At 35.8% G+C, this 21,850-nt stretch overlaps 1 protein-coding gene across 1 annotated transcript in view; it reads left to right on the forward strand.

Moving 5' to 3' along the window:
* The window catches only part of mora (cysteine and histidine rich domain containing protein), a 316,465-nt gene that overhangs the window by 175,556 nt on the left and 119,059 nt on the right, over positions 1-21,850 (forward strand). Inside the window, exon 5 of the mRNA XM_090396942.1 lies at positions 13,093-13,261. Coding sequence (XP_090253068.1) covers positions 13,093-13,261 — 169 coding nt within the window. The remainder of the gene's footprint in view (positions 1-13,092; positions 13,262-21,850) is intronic.

Consider the following 21,850-nt stretch of genomic DNA (forward strand, 5'->3'; position numbering starts at 1 on the left):
TTCCCCATATTTTGGGAAGTTTAGTGCATCCATATTTATTAAATTTGGTTGATTGGTGAGTGGAGTGCAACCAGATTCCAAAAACAGTCTTTCTTTTTTATTTCTATGATGGAGCAGGGTGGGTTTTTTTTCCCAGATGATCCTGTGAGTGGTATCCAATATGTGGTCTGCAAGAGTAGATGGACCATAGTTGTGATTTCAGATTTATTTTTTGTGTAAGCAGATGGTGGTTGATGGTCTATTTGTCTTTTCAAAGTATGCCAACTTGAAGAAAGCGAACTTTGTATATTCCTGGAACTGAGAAACAGGAAGATGATCTTTAATAGAATGGATAAGGGCAGCAAGTTTCAGGTGTAGGTTAAAAGCTTTGTAGAGGTTGTATTTTTTATGGACATGGTTATTTTTCATTCTGAGAATTGGGAGGAGTATTGATTATTTTTTTGATTCTGTAAGAGCTGTAGCCATTGGATAGGAAGATGTGTGTATGGTTGAGTTTTGTTGAAAGAGAGGTTCTGCTGGAACAAAGATTGTAGGCTGTATTGGTTGGAGTTTTAATAATGCCATATTGCTGAGAGGGATGGTGGTGGTAGTGGTGGTCAAGTTTGTGAATGTATCTGCCTGTATGAGTGGGTTTTCTCTGTAGAGTGAAGATGTGGTTACTGTTCGGAGGGTGTCTGGGAAGGGTAAACTGTTGTTACTTCCTTTTCTACTCTATTGTTTGTTTGTTGTTGGGATGGAAAAGGAAGCTAACAACAGTTTACCCTTCCTAGACACCTGAGTGACACCTTCCAAACAGTAACCTCATCTTCACTGTATAGAGAAAACCCACTCATACAGGCAGATACATTCACAAAGATATATGCACAGGAAGGCTGTCTCAATCCCTCCCCGAGGTGACGTAGGAGACCCTGGATTGGCTTTCTGACCATAGCTGTTTCTTATTCCTTTTGCCATAAGACTAAATAAATAAATAAAATCTCTACTGAAAAGCAATCTACCTGGAAAAACTTTTATTGGGATTATATTGATCAAGTGTATATAATAAACATCTAAGTTATAACAAATAGTTTCACCAACTAAGTCTGTTGGCATCTTCAGGGTACATAACTGATGTAAGGCACTAAAAAGTAAAAAATTGTTACAAACTAAAATCAACCGATTCTAATTATATTAAACTAAAGAACCACAATGATACCAACGATTTAATACGTCATATGGAGAACTGGTCTATAGACTTAAAACGAAGATTGAAATCCATGCATCCACTAACACCAAGACTATATGGCACTCCTAAGGTACACAAAAATGGAATACCACTACGCCCGATTGTAGATGTAATCAATTCGCCAACTTATCTGTTATCTAAATACCTGGCAGGCCTCCTCAAACCTCACATCCATAATTCGGACACTTATATACGAAATTCGCAACATTTCGTTGAGAAACTGAACAACATCTCTATCTCCAATATGGATTTACTCGCCAGCCTGGATGTTACATCTCTATTCACTAACATCCCTGTGGAGGAAGTGATCAACATTTTAGGAAGTTTGCTCCCACAAGACATTACTTCTCTGTTCCGTCATTGTTTAACATCAAGCTTTTTCTTATGGAATAAAACCATATATCAGCAATTGACTGGCCTTGCAATGGGTAGCCCCTCTCTCCATCTTGTGCTGATCTCTTTATGGAGGATTTTGAAAGTAAAATCTTAACTCAAACAGACCCTAAACCCACGGTATGGTGGAGATACATGGATGATATCTTTATCGTTTGGAACCACACAAAAAAAAGGACCTGTCCGACTTTCTTAAGAAAATCAACTCTCTACACCACACAATCAAATTCATTCTAGAACTTGAAGAAGATAACCAATTATCATTTCTGGACACTTTAATTAAGAAGCTTCCGAATGGTGGTATCAACCTCTCAGTTTACCGCAAACCTACCAATACAGGACGTTATTTACATTTCACTTCCTCACACCACATTTCTCAGAAACTTAGTATTGTACACATGTTGAAGAACCGTGCCTCTCTCTCCTTTCAACAGATCAACAAGACCTCCAGGAAGAACTATCCCTGATATCCACCAACCTTATCATGAATGGATTTCCTCGAAGACTCTTCCACAAGATACTTTTCTCTGAACCCCGACAAAGATAACGAGATGATGTACTTTTTATTTCTACCATCGTCATTCAATACTTAGGGACAGTTTCCAATAAGATTGCTAGACTCCTTAGACCACATAAAATAAGAGTGGCCTTTAAACCCACAGAAATGATTAGACAATTCTTAAGATCTCCAAAAGATAGCCATCCTTTCTCCAAATATGCTGGAATTTATAACATATCATGCTCGTGCAGCTTGAATTACATCGGCTAAACTTCAAGGAGCCTTGAAATTAGGCAAAATGAACATATAGGTGACGTCAATAATAACAGAGAAGAAAAATCGGGCAAGAACGAACCATACCATAGAGTGGGATAGAAGCACATTTCCTTACATGGAGGAGGACTTCTGCTCCCGAATTTTTAAGGAGGCCACAACAGTTGCCAGCTGTACACAAAACCTTAACAGGAACCAAGGACTAATTTTGCCCGTGATCTGGAAGACCCTTATCAGATCCTTCAACTCGCCAGAACTGAATTATAGTGCCAACTATAGAACATTCCTAAATAACAAGTGAGATCATCCACGCTCTATGAATGTATTGTACACGCTCTGTTCTTTGTTTAATATAATTGGAATCGGTTGATTTTAGTTTGCAACAATTATTTACTTTTTAGTGCCTTACATCAGTTATGTACCCTGAAGATGCCAACAGACTTAGTTGGTGAAACTAGTTGGTATAACTTATACACTTGATCAATATAATCCCAATAAAAGTTTTTCCAGAGCTTTTTGGTCAAGAAAATTAAATGTTTTTTAAGCAATCTACCTTCTGGCCAACTTGCTGCTGTTGCTCTCAGGAAACTATGAAAAGATAAGTATTATTATCACCAGAGCAGATAAAGGTAATCCCACATTTGTCTTTACACCACTGAAGGCAATTGTAAAATGGATTTATTCTCCAAGACCGCACTACCTATGAGGATGTGCTGAAATGTTGTGAAGGAATTGAGGTAGAACCGTGTAATCTACGCATTATTCTACATATCCCCCCCCCCCCCTGAAGTGCACTTGTTACAATGCTGTTGCATCATTTGCAGTCCTCTGAGAAAAGTGTTTCCGTTTTTGCATAAATCAGTCCTCAGTTGCAGATATGACTTCATCATCTGTGATAAATTGTGTTCCTTTCAAGCGTTTCTTTAAATTTTGGAATAGGAAAGTCAGATGGGGCCCTGGTCTGACAAATAGGGTGAGTGAGGCAGACATTGAAAGCCCAAGTTGTATATTGTCTGTTGGTTTCATGAGCACCGTGAGCAGGTGCATTGTCCTGCAAACACAAAATGCCTCTGCTCAGTTTCCAGAGGCATTTTTCCTTCAGTACCTTAATTTTCTTCAGACCTGTTGAATAAACTGCTGCTGTAACAATTTCACTGTTTTTGAGGTATTGGTAAGGATTTCATCATTTATATTCTGAAAGACAGGATATGAATGATGCAAACTTGTGTTCGGGACTTCTTTGGCCATGGAGAACCTTTGGGTTTCTGCTCCATTGACTGATGTTTGGTCTCCGGATTATAGTGATGAAGCCATGTTTCATCAACAGTCATAATACAAGCCAAAAAATTTGCACATGATTTTTCAAAATGACCCAAAATTCCTTGAGATGGCAGTACACGTTCTCTCTTTTGGTCAGCATTCAAACATTTGGGAACCCACTTGATTGAGAGCTTCTGCATGTTCAGATGTTGGTGGATAATTACCCCAACTTGTTTTCTGGATATCAGAGACTTTGCAATGTTTTTGACTAGTATTCGTCTATCATCAAGGATCATGGTATGCACTGCATCGATGTTTTCAGGTGTGATTGCTATGAAAGGTCTTCCTGAACTGGGGGCATCTGTTGTCTCAGGATGTCCATTTTTAAACTTGACCACTCGTTTGGCAACTATTTGATATACTGGGTGTGTTAAATCCCCTAAAGACAATCCCCTAACGTCTTGCACAAAGTTTGGTGAATCTCCATTGTAGACTTTTCTTGCAGCACGAAAAACTTAATGATAGTCTGCACCTCTGAATTTCTTCAGAACCTCTGACATATCTTCTTATATATCCTAAAAAAGAAATTATTACAATTTGATGAAAGAACATGGGGGTTAAAGGCTTATAAGATATGTTCTTTCTTGTGGTTATATCAGTTGCTTTAATATCATTTTTGTTCTAGGTGTTTTTGATTAATCTCATCTAGGCTATCTTCTCCCTTATTGCTCTCTGATTTATTTGAAGATTCTCAAAAAATTTTAAAATAGCTTCATATCTGCTTTTTTCAAGTTTTACATTTTTGATGTTTATCCCATTGAACATCTATTTGATTAGTTTATTTCTTTATGGTTTTATGTTACATTCTCTGATCAGTACCTGTATTACAATTGTTTACAACTGTTACTTCATTTACAATATGTCTCCTGTTTGTTATTAGAAAATCTGTTTCATTAAAGGTCTGGCTGTTTGGACTTATTCATGTCCATTTTCAATGATTTTTTATTAAATAATGAATTCATAATGAACTGTGTTTTTTTTTTCCGTAAATCCCAGGGGTATTTTTCCTCTTTTATTTCTCTTCCCCATTAATCCACGATAATTATATAAATTTGATTACTGTAATTAAAATTTTTTTCTAGTTTGGCATAAAATTCTGCAACTCCTTCATCTGAGGGATTTGTAGTTGGTGCATATACTTGTACAATTTTTTTTGATATCTCTTATTTATAGATATTCCTGTTTTTGCTATTTGGCTCTATACTTTTTTCCTGTATATTATATTATCTTTTAATATTTTATGTATTAGAAACCTATGTTGGATTAGTATAATAAATGTCCATTCTACAGTTTAATTAGATGCTTTCTTCTTCTTCATTCTTCCAAGAGTCCAGTCACATCTCATTTAATTTTTCTCAGTAGCTCTTCCAGATGGAAGAGATACTGAGAAAAATTCATTCCATACATCCTTCTTGCTACTCTTTCTAAGTTCATTCTTATTAGATGTTCAAACAACTTCAAGCGAGAGTTCATAATCATTTCTCAACACCTTTTTTAGCCCTAAATTATTCTTAATATCCACATATATTATTTTGTCTTTACTGGTTTTTGTCAACCTTGTCTTTAAAACTTACATTGCTTGTATTCTATTAATCTCTCTCTCTCTCTCTCTCTTTTTGTAAGTCTCCTTGTTTCTACAGCATAAGTCAAAATGAGCAAAAATTAACTTTTGTTAATCAGAAGCTTTAACTTGAGTGGGACCTCATTGTCCCAACGTAGATTACTTACACTGTTAAAAGTTTGAATTAGTGAAATCCTCATTATCTCCTTGTCTGAACTTCCATCGCTAGGAAGTAAAGTATACTTTTCAGATATTTGAAGTTTTCACTAATCTTCAAATATTGCCCACTGATTTTAACACCATTAATATTTACATTTTCACTATGATTTAAAATCATACAGTCACTCTTCCTACTATTACTATGTAAACTAGTTCTGTGTCACACCTTTCCATTTGTTTAGTTTCTTCTGTAGTTCTTTAGAATATTCTCAAATCATCACATCATATGCAAACACAGCTGTTTCTCTTTTTTGTGCATTAACCAAATCTAGAACATACATCACCGCAATGAAAAGCGATGGAAATAACACGCTTTGTTGTGCCAGTCCATTTTTTCTTAAGCGTAAACCACTCCAAAGGGTCAAAGCTGGAGACCTTCACATAGTCTTTAAAGGAATGCAGAGATCCGACCAGGGCTTCTGACCTAATGTCCAATCCTCACCTCGTGGCGCACCCTGTTAGGTACCTACCTAGACACCGAATGAACAAGGATGGGCTGATAATTTGGGATTTAGCTGACCAAATTGTTCTTATTGGCTTAAACCAAAATATAAAATGATGGTTACAACATGACAGAATTTCATGCCGGCTGGGGCGTCGCCCAGTTAAACAAGGTTTTTTAAGGAACTAGGGCAAACAGCGAAAAGTCAGTTACTGGAGCAAATCCTGAAACACACCCCAACTCAACATCACCAGAGTTCTAGATCAGTACTATCAACTTAAGCCTGAATAACAAAGAAATTGAGCTAGCTGAGGAATTGGATAACTACCAGATCTACATAATAGAGGTGACTGAAACAAAAATGACAAAATCTGGTGAGATTTTTCTGAGCAATAAATACAAAATGTTATATTCAGGCAATGACAATCAAGGAAAAGATGGTTGCTATAGTATTGAACACACAATACGAGGCTAATATTCTTGAATGGCGAGCAATATCAAGTGGAGTGATGTGAGCAGATATCAGAATAGGGAACTGGACAATGAGACTTATTTGTGCCTATGGTCCCACAGAAGGTTCTTTAAGGTAGAAAATAGAGATTTTTTTGAGGCTTTAGAGAAAGCAACTGACACAATGGAAAGAAAAAAGTTTGTCCTTGTTGGGGATCTAAATAGCAGAGTAGGACATATTCTTTGTGTAATATATTCTTTGTCATGACTATTTCTTCTTTTTCTCTGCTTATCATTCAAAAAATTTTTCCTATTGAACCCAGCCAAAGGCTTTTTTTTTCAAATCAAGAAATGCCATAAGCAGACTCATTCCAAATTCCAAAGGTCCTTCCATCCTTTCTCTTACAGCAAAAATCAGATCAACAGTTGATTATCCTTTTCTAAAACCAGACTGCTCTTCTCATAAACCATCCTCTGTTTGGTCTGTTATTCATGTTGATATTATCCTTTCATAAATCTTTGTGCAGTGACACAATTTTATTCCCCTATAGTTATCACACTACCTTCTTGAGCATCCTTTATATATTGCAACAATAATTCCCTTGGTTGAATCATCAGGTATCATCCCCTTTCTCCAGATCAGTCTAAATATGTCACATAATCATTTCAGTCCTATATTACCAGAAAATCTGATCATTTCAACTTTTCATTGCAGCAGATGTTCTTCCTCTTTCTTAATGCTTTATCAACTTCTGGCAGGCTGATTTCAATATTATCTCTCTCAGCACAGTCTTTATCTCAAGTCATATCACCATGGCTTTCTCTGAAATAACATTGCCACATTATACTAGTATTTCTTCCAGTGTTCATAAGATTTCTATTCCCAATTAGTAAAAAAAAAAAAAAAAAACCTATCTTCTCATTTCTTTTATTTTTTAGACGTCCATATAACATTTTTTTTTGTTCCCATTAACATTGATTCTTTTAGATAAGTGTATGTTGGTTACACAGCTTTTAATTTTCAGAAAATGACAACGTATAATGAAATATAAAAATATATTATAATTTATTATAAAATTATATTTATATTTTTATATAATATATATGATTATATATTATAATATAATATATCATCATCAAATTCCTGCCATGTACCCTCAAGGGGTGTGATATGATAGTATTACATCATTACTAACTTCCTATCTACAATTTTCCTCCAAATCGTTACTTGTCAAGACTCCAACATTATGAGATCTTATATTTCTATTGTCTAAGGCATTTTGTACCGTATCAATCCACCTATATCTTGGTCTTCCTCTGGGTCATTTTCCTGCCAACCTGGCAGAGAACACTTGTTTTGCTATTCTTTTCTCTCCCATTCTATTTAAGTGACCATACCACCCGAGATTAGCTCTGCGAATGCATTCCTGGATGCTGACAATGTCAAGTTCTTTCCTAATATACTCGTTTTTAATATGATATTGCCATTGATGCCATCTGTTCACGCCTCTAATCTATCTCAGGAGTCTAGTCTTTGGTCAAGTGTTTTACTTCTGACCCAGCTCTCAGATTCAACTGGTTTGAACACTGTCTTGTATACAGCTAATTTAGTGTTCCGACTAATTTCTCTCTTATTCCATATGAATTTATTCTTTTGACTTCCCACCATACCAACTTTGCTGATTCTGTTGTCTATTTCTATATTTCATTTACCATCTTCAGTAAAAAAAAATCGAGCCTAAGTAGCAGAAATGCTTTGCTTGTTCCACAGGTTCTCCATTCACAACACAGTTGATATTTTCAATGATTCTGCCTATTTTCATTGTCTTTGTCTTTTTATTGCTGACCTTCATATCATATCTATTACAACAGTTATTCAATTTAGTCAGAGAATCTTGCAGACTTGTAGCAGATTTATTTAGAAGTATAACATCATCCGCATAAAGCAAAGAGCTGACATTAACATCGCCAATTTTGATATCATGTTTAATACCACTTTCCTTCATAATGTGATCCATATAGATAATGAATAACAGAGGGGATAATGTACATCCTTGTCTCACACCAGATTTAACATTAAACCATCTTCCTGTACTTCCTTCAATTCCAACTGCTGACTTACAACTCAAATAAAGACTAAGTATTGCTTGATATAATGCCCCATTGACACCATATAACTGTAGCGTATAGAATAGCTTCTCTCTTGGCACCTTGTCATATGCCTTTTCCAAATCCACAAAACTTAAATACAGATCTTTGTTATATTCCCATGCTTTCTCGACTATTTGTCGTAAAGTGAAGATCTGATCCTGACAGCCTCTATTTGGCCTGAATCCAGCTTGTTCTTCACCCAGCTTTTCTTCCACAATTCTTCTCAATCGTTTCTCAAGTATACTTGCATAGATCTTGCCAGGAACACTTAGTAGCGAAATACCTCTGTAATTCTCACATTCAGTTTTATTTCCCTTTTTATATATGGGTACTATGAGAGCTCTACTCCAATCGGCAGGAATTCGTCCCTCTGTCCATGTTTTCTGAACTATGCAGTGCAGCTACTGTAAGACTTTTATACCACCATACTTCAGCATTTCTGGTCGAATATCATCCACTCCTGCTGCCTTTCCACATTTTAAGCATTTGATGGCTTTTTTTACTTCAAGTATGGATATGTATTCCTGATCAGTGTGTTTTACCACTGTGCTGTCATCACTTCTTGTTTCATTTAGCAGTTTTTCAAAGTAATTACTCCATACTTCAAGGATATCTTTTACTTCCGTTTTCATGTCACCTTTATCATCTCTAACTCCTTTTACAGCACTCTTTCCTCCATTCCTAAGATTCTTTAACAACCTCCAGAATATGTTGTCACATTCTTGATATTTATTTTCTATATTCTTGCCAAAGTTCTCCCATGAGTTTTGTTTAGCTAGTTTTACAGTGTTTAGCATTCTTGCATTTGTCTCTGTATTCTCTAAGAGCACAAGCTGACTTATTTGACAGGAACTTTTGATATGCTTTCTTCTTTTCCTTCACTGCCTCTTTAACTTCCTGTGTCCACCATGGAGTTAAGATTTTTCTATCCTTGCAGACAACTTCACCACATGCCTCTCTAGCTGAGTCAATCAGGGCTTTCTTCAAGGCTTGCCACTGAATCTCCAAGGTTTAATTCCTGTTCTCAAACTCTTTCGTTTTTTCTTCAATAATCTTTGTGTATTTTAGTCTAAGTTCACATCTGAGAGCTGCTCAACTTTTATTCGCTTTAAAACTTTCTTACATGTTATTCTTTTCAATATGAAATTCAATTTTATCCTGCTCAAGACTAAATAGTGATCACTTCCAATTTCAAATCCTCTGTACACTCTGGTGTCCTGCACCAGGGAGAAAACATCACTATCAACAATAACATAGGCAATGAGACTTTTCTTATTCCTTGCCTCTTCTCTCCATGTGAATTTGTGCACATTTTTATGTTGGAACATGGTGCTAGTAATAACCAGTCCATGTCCTGAGCAGAAATCCAACCATTATTATTAGCTTTGCTCTTTTCTCCAAATTTTCCCAAAATATTTTTGTATGTCTCACAATCATTTCCTACTCTGCTATTTAGATCCCCAACAAGGACCAACTTTTCCTTTTTCATTGTATCAGTTGCTTTTTCTAAAGTGTCAAAGAATTCTTCCACTTCTACCTTAGTAGAACCTTCTGTGGGACTATAGGCACAAATAAGTCTCATTGTCCAGTTTCCCACTCTACTTGAGACTGACTGCCATTCAAGAAGATTAGCCTTGTATTTTGTGTTGAATACTATGGCTACTCCTTCTTTTCCTTGATTGTCATTGCCTGAATATAATATATTTATTATAAAATTAATTATAAAACACTAATTAAAAGCTTCCCGAATTTCGCCATTTTACATTGTGATCTTCAGGGATCACAAAAAAAAAAACACAATGATATGTGCATGCAGGCAAATGACGCTGAGCAAATGTGGATGAATAAAATTCTGTTCTAAAATTCTTAATTTTATAATTAAGAATTAAGAACTAAAATTTATAATTCTTGAGGATGAATAAAGGCAATAGAAGATAGGCCTAAAGTCCTAAACAGTGGCCCCTACTGGACTAAATTGAGTTGTCTTGTCTGTTGGGCTGATGTTAAAGTAAACAAGTATGAATTTAGGTAAATTTATGGAGTTCATACATGGCTTTCTTAGGCAAACTTTATAACCCAAAATGCCAAGTCAAATTAACAGATGATTTGCAATATTGCTGTTGCCTACCTAGGTAGACATAAATCTCCTAGAAGAAGGATATGCCTCCCAAATCTGGGGCAGTCTCATACAGCCGATTTTGTTGAGGTTTGGAAAATTTTTCAGAACTAAGGCAGACTCGAGGAATAGTCTTTCATACTTGTACTTGCTGCAGTGTAATCCTGTGATGGGTGTCCAAGCATTGTCAGCATGTCCTGCTTATTTGGCCATAGTAGGAGAGTTTGCAACTGCAAGTGACATGGTATTCTCCTGGTAGGTCTAGGGGATGTGGCTAGTCTTTGGTAGAGTGGATAAGAGATACCAGTTTCTTATGTGGTCTGTAACTGGTTGTAAGGTCATATTTCCTTATGATTTTTGTTAATTTTTCAGATGTGCCCCACATATATGGCATGGTGATAGATTCTGAGTAATCTCTGCTTTGAAAGGAGGGGTGCAGCTACATGGTTTTAATATTTTTTGGGGGTTGTAGCCATTGGCTAAGAAAGTGTTATGGAAGTGGTCAAATTCAGTAGTTAAGGCACTGTTATCCGAACTGATTAATTTTGCCCTGTTATATAGAATTTTTATAATCCCGTATTGTTGGGGGGGGGGTGACTGTTGGTGAATATTTCTACCTCTATGTGTAGGTTTTCTGTAAATGGAGTATGCCAAGGATCCATCAGGCTGGCATGTAGTCAGGGTATCTAGAAGTGGAGTGTATCCAGGCCATGCAGCCAAATGGAGAACACATCATCCACATAGCATAGCCAGACGGTGGGTTTATGTGAGGTAGAATTTAAAGTTTTTCTTCACCATAAAGAAAATGGCCAGGTGTGGAGAGAGTGAAGAACCAATGGCTGTCCTCTCTGTTTGTAGAATTTTCCTTGCCAAACAAAAGAGCCTGAGTTCATGGTGAACTGAAAGTGGGCTGAGATATCAGGTGGAAATATAGCTTGAATGAGGTCTAAGTTATCTTTGAGTAGGACATTGGTGAATAAGATGAAGACATCAAAATTGACCATTATGTCAGTGTGTTGGAGTGTGAGCGAAGCATACATTTTAAGATCATAGCCCAATGGCCAAGACAACCCCATTTAACCTTCTAGGCCTGTCTTCTGTTGCTTGTATTCAGCCTCATTTGCCCAGTGTTAGTGCCTCCATGCACATATCGTTTTTTGTGATCTCTATGATGGCAGTGTAACATTGCCGAAATATAGCAAGGTATTAATTAAAGTTTTCTAAATTAATATTCTAGTATACATTGCAATTTCCCGAGAAATGTAAGCTTTATCTACAAGAATTGTGATCATATATGGAGATTCCATCGCACACATGGCCCATCAGTATAGCAAATTAAAACTGAAGGTTTCCAGACGACTGAATCAGTTAGCCTTTCTAAAACATTGCTAGGATAACAATGCCACCCAATGCAATGTGTTAAATTAAAACACTGATTTACGTTACCGAGGGCCCTGTGCATTTAAAGAAGCACTAGCTTCACTCTTCTACTAAAGCAACTCATCTACATTATTTGTAGTTAACTCATGGGACCTGAACCTAATTCAATACTCAAATTCTTGATTTACTTCGGACTGTTTTACTGTCTATAGCTTCAGCTTTCTATCTCTTTTTTTCTTGCCACATACACCGTAAAAGTGGCTATAAGAAGCTATGATCTCCATCTAAAGCAACTGAAAGGAAAGTTTGATGTCCATGATTACTTTGCTACATTTCTTATCAAGGATGAAATAATTTATTACTGAATTTTGCTCACCATCCCCGTTTTATCTTGTAATTCTATGGCTTTGTCTTTTCTGAAACCATCTGTTTCCAATTCAGCTAAACTGGCTATTCCTTTGATCAAGCTATATGATTTGCACCTCATAAGAGGGATTCTTCAGGAATGGAAAGAATATATGGTAATCCTATCTTCCCTTGCAAAACAAGCTGGTTAAAGGACACAACTGATATAGCCTGAGGGAATTAAAATTAACCATAATAGTTTATTAAACTGGGTGTGGGCCTGCACATAAAATATGGTTCAGCATTTGTCTCTCTCTCTCTCTCGGGATTATGCTAAGATTTGAATCAAAGATGATTTCCAGAAGAAAGTTGTATAATGAAAAAGATAATAACTGTTATACCATGTTTAGTTTTGGTTCTCTTAGTATGGAATATATAGTATTTCAGTTGAAATTCTAAAAATGAAAGTTTTTACTTTTCATCAGAAGATTGTCACCACTTTTGTTAGTATTTTTTCGGTAGATAACAAAAGAGAATCTGAAATAGATAGTGTGATAAAATGCAGTTTATTTCAAAAACAGCAGATTTTTCATGTTTGCTAATTTCAGGATTTTGTAATATTTGTTTAGCTGCTAATTCAGAAAATTATTTTAGTTTTTAGAATCAGAGAATTATGTGAAATAATTCTATTAACTGATATTGTTCATGTTGCATTTAGGTATATACCTATGATTCTCCAAAACCTCAGAGGCATTTAGATGCTGCCCAGCGACCCAGTTCTGATACTCCTACAACACGACTGCATATTACTGTATCACCATCACTGAAACCACTTCTAGAAAAATTACAGAAGAAAGCTGTTGAAGATGATGTCCATGAAAAAAATGGTAAATATTAGTGTTATATTGAAATGTTAATTGTGGGTTAACTGTTAACTTAAAAAACAAAACTAAATAGATATACAAAAAAAAAAAACAACAAGATCTGAAATCAAATTATAAATAATTTCTTTGTCTAATACAAGTTGCATAAATTTGCTTCCCAAAGTATTCATATACCCCAACTCAACATCACCAGAGTTAAAGATCGGTACTATCAACATAAGCAGACTGAATGGCAAAGAAATGGAGCTAGCGGAGGAATTAGATAAGTACCAGATCGACATATTAGGGGTGACTGAAACAAAAAAAAACAAAAACTGGTGAGAACTTTCTGAGCAATAAATACAAAATGTTATATTCAGGCAATGACAATCAAGGAAAAGAAGGAGTAGCCATAATATTCAACAAAATACAAGGCTAATCTTCTTGAATGGCAGTCAGTCTCAAGTAGAGTAATGTGGGCAAATATCAGAATGGAGAACTGGACAATGAGACTTATTTGTGCCTATGGTCCCACAGAAGGCTTTATTAAGGCAGAAGTGGAGGAATTTTTTGAGGCTCTAGAGAAAGCTACTGACACAATAAAAAAAGGAAAAGTTGGTCCTTGTTGGGGATCTAAATAGCAGAGTAGGAAGTGATTGTCAGACATACAAAAATGTTTTGGGAAAATTTGGAGAAAAGAGCAAAGCTAATAATAATGGCAAATACCTGTTGGATTTCTGCTCAGGATATGGAATGGTTATTACTAACACCATGTTCCAATATAAAAATGTGCACAAATTCACATGGAGAGAAGAGACAAGGAATAGGAAAAGTCTCATTGACTATGTTATTGTTGATAGTAATGTTTTCTCACTGGTGCAGGACACCAGAGTGTACAGAGGATTTGAAATTGGAAGTGATCACTATTTAGTCTTGAGCAGGATAAAATTGAATTTCATATTGAAAAGAATGACATGTAAGAAAGTTTTAAAGTGAATAAACGTTGAGGAGCTCTCAGATGTGAACTGTAGACTAAAATACACAAAGATTATTGAAATGTGAAAGAGTTTGAGAACAGGAACCAAACCTTGGAGATTCAGTGGCAATCCTTGAAGAAAAATCTGATTGATTCAGCTAGAGAGGTATGAGGTGAAGTTGTCTGCAAGGATAGAAAAATTAGAACCCTGGTGGACACTGGAAGTTAAAGAGGCAGTGAAGAAAAAGAAGAAAGCATATCAAACGTTCCTGGCAAATAAGTCAGCTTGTGCTCTTAGAAAATACAGAGACAAATGTAAGAAAGCTAAACAGTGTGTAAAACTAGCTAAACAAAAGTCATGGGAGGACTTTGGCAAGAACATAGAAAATAAATATCAAGAAGGTAGCAAAATATTCTGAAAGTTGTTGAAGAAGCTTAGAAATGGAGGAAAGAATGCTATAAAAGGAATTAGAGATGACAAAGGTGACATTAAACCAGGAGAAAAGGATATCCTTGAAGTATGGAGTAATTACTTTGAAAATTTGCTAAATGAAACAAGCAGTGACAGTGATAAAAAAAACCACTGACCAGGCATGTAGTCAGGAATACATATCCATATTTGAAGTAGAAAAGGCCATCAACGGCTTGAAATGTGGGAAGGCAGCAGGAGTAAATGATATTTGACTAGAAATGGTGATGTATGGTAGTATAAAAGTCTTACAGTGGTTAGACTGCATAGTTCAGAGGGCCTGGACAGAAGGATGAATTCCAGATGATTGGAGTAGAGCTCTCATAGTACCTATATATAAAAAGGGAAATAAAACTGAATGTGAGAATTATAGAGGTATATCCCTATTGAGTGTTCCTGGTAAGATATATGCAAGTATACTTGAGAAACGGTTGAGAAGAATTGTGGAAGAAAATCTTGGTGAAGAACAAGCTGGATTCAGGTCAAATAGAGGCTGTCAGGATCAGATCTTCACTTTACGACAAATAGTGGAGAAATCATAGGAATATAAGAAAGATCTGTATTTAAGTTTTGTCGAATTGGAAAAGGCATATGACAGACGTGCCAAGAGAGAAGCTATTCAATACGCTTCAGTTATATGGTGTGAATGGGGCATTATATCAAGCAATACTTGGTCTTTATTTGAGTTGTAAGTCAGCAGTTAGAATTGAAGGAAGTACAGGAAGATGGTTTAATGTTAAATCTGGTGTGAGACAAGGATGTACATTATCCCCTCCGATATTCATTATCTATATGGATCACATTATGAAAGAAAGTGGTATTAAACATGATATCAAAATTGGAGATGTTAATGTTAGCTCTTTGCTTTATGCGGATGATGTTATACTTCTAAATAAATCCGCAACAAGTCTGCAAGATTCCCTGACTAAATTGAATAACTGTTGTGATAGATATGGTATGAAGGTCAGCATTAAAAAGACAAAGGCAATGAAAATAGGCAGAATCATTGAAAATTTCAAATGTGTTGTGAATGGAGAATCTGGAAGAAGTAAAACATTCAGCTACTTAGTCACGATTTTTAGTGAAGATGGTAAATTAAATATGGAAATAGACAACAGAATCAACAAAGCTGGTATGGTTGGAAGTCAATTGAATAAATTCATATGGAATAAGAGAGAAATTAGTCGGAACACTAAATTAGCTGTACACAAGACAGTGTTCAAACCAGTTTTAACTTATGCATCTGAGAGCTTGGTCAGATGTAAAACACTTCACCAAAGACTAGAGACCACAGATATGAGAGTTCTGAGAAAGATTAGTGGTGTGAACAGATGGCATCAATGGCAATATCACATTAAACCGAGAATATTAGGAAAGAACTTGACATTGTCAGCATCCAGGAATGCGTTAGCAGAGCTAATCTCAGGTGGTATGGTCACTTAAACAGAATGGGCGAGGAAAGATTAGCAAAACAAGTGTTCTCTTCCAGATTGGCAGGAAAACGACCCAGAGGAAGACCAAGATATAGGTGGATTGATACGGTTCAAAGTGCCTTAGACGATAGAAATACAAGATCTGGTAATGTTGGAGTCTTGACAAGTAACAGACTGATTTGGAGGAAAATTGTAGATAGGAAGTTAGTAATGATGTAAATTTTTCATGTAGTACTATCATATCTGTCTGACAAGGTACCAAACAAACTTGATCAAAGTGGAAGGAGATCAGTATCTCAGGAGTGATAGCAAAAGTACTGGAAAACTTGATGATCAAAAAATTAATTCATGATGTGGATCAGAAGAGCTATCCATAACCAAGGTGGCCACATTACCACTGATTGGAGAGAATGATCGTGCAATCTTGACTTGGAAAGTGGCATAACATGGGAAATATTCTATCAAGAAGGGATATGCATGAAACTACAATGCAAGTGATTATGACAAGCATAGGAGAGGAAGCTTGAAACAGTGCCATAGCATAAAAATCTGTGAGTGAAGGATGTTCACAGTGCATAGGAGATAACTAAGGGGTATCTGAAGGAAGCAAAATCAAACTGTATACTCAAGGCCAGGAAGATAAATTGGGTAGGAGTTAGATTAGTAGTGTTAAGCATGAGCTGCATAAAAAAGAAAATGCTGTGGTAGATATATAAGGAAAAAGGTGACCATCAAGGAAAAATCAGATTATGAGAAGAAATTAGCCAAGCAGGCCAAAGAGTGTGACAAGTGGGAGGAAGAACCTTAATGAGTGCTATGAGTGACCATTTTACAAGGGTATATCATCCAAGTGAGGATATTGCTGTGGTAGAGCTAACAGAGACTGATGAGAGACCAGAGGTTGATGAATTGGATATTACAGAATCATAATGCAAATACAGTGTTCGGATTAGCTGGGATATCATTTTGCATTTTATTAGAATGTTAACTGGCATTGCCTTTGACTAGAAGACTGTTTAAGTCTGAGCTCTTGCAGAATTTCAAGGTAAGTGGAAGGAGATCAATATCTCAGGAGAGGTGGTAAAAATACTGGAAAACTTGATGAAAAAGATAATTCATGATTGGGATAAGAATATGATACTTTGTGAGGAGACAGTATGGCTTGGTGAAGGGTCAGTTCATGCTTTAGTAATTTACTGCCTTTTTTTAAAATAATGACAGCTGACAATTAAATAATGGGAATGGCTACACACGATGATACTTCTGGATTTTTCAGTAATGTTTGATAAGGTACCAAACAAAACTTTTATGCAGACTGGAAGAATGGAGATGGATATGAAACTGGTGATGTGGACACAAGGGTGGCTGATGGACAGATACCAAAAAGTAGTATATGGAGGAGCAGAATCTATGGAGAAAGGAGGTGACTAGTGGTGTGTCTCAAGGTTCTCTGCTTTGACCACTGCTGTTTAATTTGCACTTAAATGGCATAGGAAGTTATTTGAAGGTAGATATTTAGTTGTTTGCTGATGATGCAAAGTTGGGTAGGGTAATAGTTAATCAAGGTGATGCAGGAATATGCTGACAGTATCAGCAAAACATAATGGATGTCAATTTAATGTGGTAAAGAATAAATGTATGCATTTTTGGATAAAAAAAGATTACAAGCTGTGTATCACATTGAGGAAATTGATGAAGCCAGGGATTTAAGAGCAGTAGTAAAGTTGAAGTTATTAGAGGACATACTGCTAAGGTCGCCAGAATATGCATGATTACTTAGTTATTGAAGAACAAACTAACAAGCAGAGATAACGGAGTTATCATTCCTCTTTATTGTCTTGATATGACCTCATCTAGATTACTGTACTCAGATCTGGTCACCTGAGTTTCTTGGGGATGAGGACGTGGTAGAAAGCATCCATAGGGAAGTGACAAGATGGTGAGTGGTCTGTGAAATGCTCTCTATGAAGATAGATTGAGGATTTCTGTGTTGCAAAAGTTGATTGATAGGCAAAAAAGAAAAGGGGGGGGATGATAGAAACCTCTGACCTAATGTCCTATCCTCACTTTCATGTTATACGCTTTGTTAAGTTATCCACAGGGCACAGAATGAGCAAGGATCGGCTAGCAATTTGGGACTTAGCCAACCAAATTGTACTTTCTATTGGCTTAAACCAGAAATACATATGATTGTACAAAATAAGATTTCATGCTGGCTGGTTCATTGCCCAGTTAAACAAGACACCCTCTGTTTTCATAATGAAACAAGGGCAAACAGTGAAAAGTCAGCTATTGTAACAAACTGAACTATAAAAGTACGACGTGGACATAACTGGTATCACTGAAACAAAGAAGACAAAATCATGTGAGATCATACTAAATAATAAGTATATCAACACCAAATGTGAAGATAAACTTCTTGACTGGAAAGCAATTCCAAATAGTTATGTGGGAAAACTTCAAAATGGGGAAATGAATGATGAAACTTATTTGTACCTACAGTCCCACATGAGGTTCTCCTAAGGAAGGAGCAGAGGGATTTTTTTGAGTAATTAAAGCAGGCAGCTGACATAAAGAAAATGGAAAATGGTCCTTGTTGGATATCTAATCAGCAGAGCAGTAACTTAATTCCACCAGGCATTTCGAAATGTTTTGGGAAAATTTAGAGAAAAGGGCATTGCTAATAATGTTAGTATCAGCTGCATTTCTGCTCAGGATATGGATTAATCATTATTAACACCATGTTTCAACATAAAGATGCGCACAAGTTCATGTGGAGAGAAGACAAGAAATAAGAAAAGCCTCATTGACTATATTATCAATAATAAATTCATGCTGACTCAGGATACAAGAGTGACAGAGGATTTGAAACTGGAAGTGATCATCACTTAGTTTTAAGTAGGATAGAAGTACATATCACATTGCAAAGAACAGTATGAAGTTGAGCAGCTTTTTGACAGCGTTACACCCTGATACCTTCACTATGTGGAATTTTCAGTTATCATGGTGTAACATGATGAGAAAATAAAATAAAACCCCTGTATAAAAGCTAATACACAAATTATTTAAAGAAAGAAAAATATTCTTGCATCGAAGTAAAATATTTAACATAAAGTGTTTGTTGATCTAAATAATAAAAGAAGGAATATATTACAGTTGTGATATGAAAAAATTAGCTAAGTTAGACAGAAAGGATTAGTCATAAGAAATTGTATGTGAGAGGCTAGAGGTTAAAATATTAAGTAAATTCATAGAAAAATTTTGGAAGGGGGATGAATTTAGAGGCTAGCAAAAGAAAACAATAGACTATCGCTCAGGGTCAATTCCTGGATTGAGACATCGTCACGTGTCAGTCGTGGGCTCGCCGACCACAGGATGTTTGGCAGAAAATGCCACCCTAATTGGTCGGTGAAGTAGAATCCAGTAAGGGGCAGAGAAAAGAAATTAAAGAAGGTGCTGGTAGGAGTCAAGGTATAAAAGGGTTAAACCCCCCCAAGAGGCTTTTTTCCAGGATAGTTTCTTCACAAGCTCCTTCGTATAGGTTTTCACGCAGTTTTCCTGAGTGGTGGGGTTGGGGTTATATCTCCGTCCGATGGAACAAGTAGTGAGCGGGATTTCGATTCCGTATTTCCAATGGTAAGAAACGAGGAATGCCATTTAGCTAAGGAAAGAAGGTATTATCTATGTGTTTCATCATCCAGTGACAACTACGAAAAAAGGAAATCTGTAAAGAAGTCGTTGTCCACGTGATGAGCTTCACAGCCATGGTATAGATGATTCTAAAGTGTGTTCTTAATTCAAGTACGAAAAGTAAGGATCGCATAAGCACAGTTTAATGCCAAAAGAACTTAGGAGTGACCGATTATAGGAGAGATCATACCAGGAAAGTTCAATCGGAAAAAGGTAGAGGCCAATATAGAAAACTCAAGAGAAAAAGGTACTGTAAAAATCTCGTGTTAACTGAAAATCGTCTGTAATTGTAATCATTATTCTATTACTGAACTGTTGAAGAGACTAAGGAAATTTATACTAGGACTTTAGTACATGACTGATGATAATGAAAGTATGCTTGTTAATATTAATATTATATAAGTAATTATGTGTCCTGAGAATTATGCATGTGTATTGTAATGTATAGGAAAGTTTTAAATGTCAAAGTTGTGTGTTAGTACAGTGAAAGGATAATTTAATCTACATAGTTTTGGATAGTTAAATAGAGTGAATTGATCACATATGTCCATGTGCTACAGCATATAGCATATATTCAGACTAATATAGGGTTTACTAAGGTGTTAATTAGATCTGGGATTAAACATATGATTGTATGTGTTGAATTTGTTATGGTGGCATGATCACAATATCCATATAGGATCACAGCCAAATTATTTGTGATAAGCTAATGTTATTTTGTAAATGTTTTCTTAGTATTGAATTGAATTATATTAGAAATTGAATTGTACCATACTAATGAGTTTAATAAACCTTTGTTCATTGATAAAACAGTTGTCTGAAATTGCTGCCCAATGCACCACTTGAAAACGTACGAAAATAATCACGCGGGAAATTAAAGTGTTAAGTTACGAGTTAGAGGGTCACGACTGTTTAATAGTTTCACGCTCAGATATATTTTTGTATTTTGATCCTTGTTTTTGAATTATATATCTTGAACTAAATGTCCTGAAAGGCGCAGTATAATATAAATATTAGGGACACTAAGGGGAGAAAAAAGTTTAAATATTTGTATTTTGGGGTGATATCTCGTACATAGATAAAAGTTGAATATAGATAAGCAGAATTTCACTAGATAGAATAATAATCATAAAATGGGACACAACAACAGGTAAACTATGGTCTCAATTATAACAAATGTAATTGAATAAGAAATAAAACAGTTCAAAAGCAAGAATCTTGGAGTCTCACTGGCAAGCTTTGAAGAAAACATTGATCGATTCAGCTAGTAATATATGTAAGGATAGAAAAATAAGAACACCATGGCTACTTTAACTCAAGATGGTAAAGTAGCCATGCTGGAAAAGAAGTAAACATACCACAAGCTACTAGAAAATAAGTCAACAGTTGCACTAAATGAATACAGAGAAAAATGTAAGAGAGCTAAGCTATGTGTAAAAGTAGCTAAACAAGTCATGGGAAGTCTTCAGTTAGGAATAGAGAAGATAAATATCAGGAAGTTTGCAAAATGTTCTGGAGGCTATTTAGAAAGCTTAGCAATGGAAAAAAGAGTCTTTATAAGGAATCAAGATGGTAAAGGTTACATGAACACTAAAGATAAATATTCTAGTCTGGAGTAACTGCTTTGAAAGATTGCTGAATGAAACAAGCACTGACAGCAATGTGGTAGAAAACATTCAACAGGAATGCAGTTAGGAATACTACAAGTAGAAAAAATTATCAAGTTGAAATGTGGAGAGACAGCTGGAGTAGATGATATTCTGATATTTGACCAGAAATGCTCAAATATGGAGGTGAAAAGTTTTCCAGTGGCTACACTGTATAATTCTGAGGGCCTGGTCAGAAGGTAAAATCCAGATATGATTGGAGTAGAGCTCTCAGTTCCCATCTATAAAAAGGGAAATAAAGCTAATTAAGAATTATAGAGGAACTTTCACACTGAGAATTTCAGGTAAGATACTTGAGAAGAGGCTAAGAAAAATCATTGAACCAAATCTTGGAGAAGAACGAGTTGTGTTTAAGCTAAATAGTGGTTGTCAAGATTT

Source organism: Typopeltis vanoorti, chromosome 8, assembly GCF_054136105.1.
Source record: "Typopeltis vanoorti isolate ZY-2024b chromosome 8, IOZ_Tvanoo_1.0, whole genome shotgun sequence".
Classification (NCBI taxonomy): domain Eukaryota; kingdom Metazoa; phylum Arthropoda; class Arachnida; order Uropygi; family Thelyphonidae; genus Typopeltis; species Typopeltis vanoorti.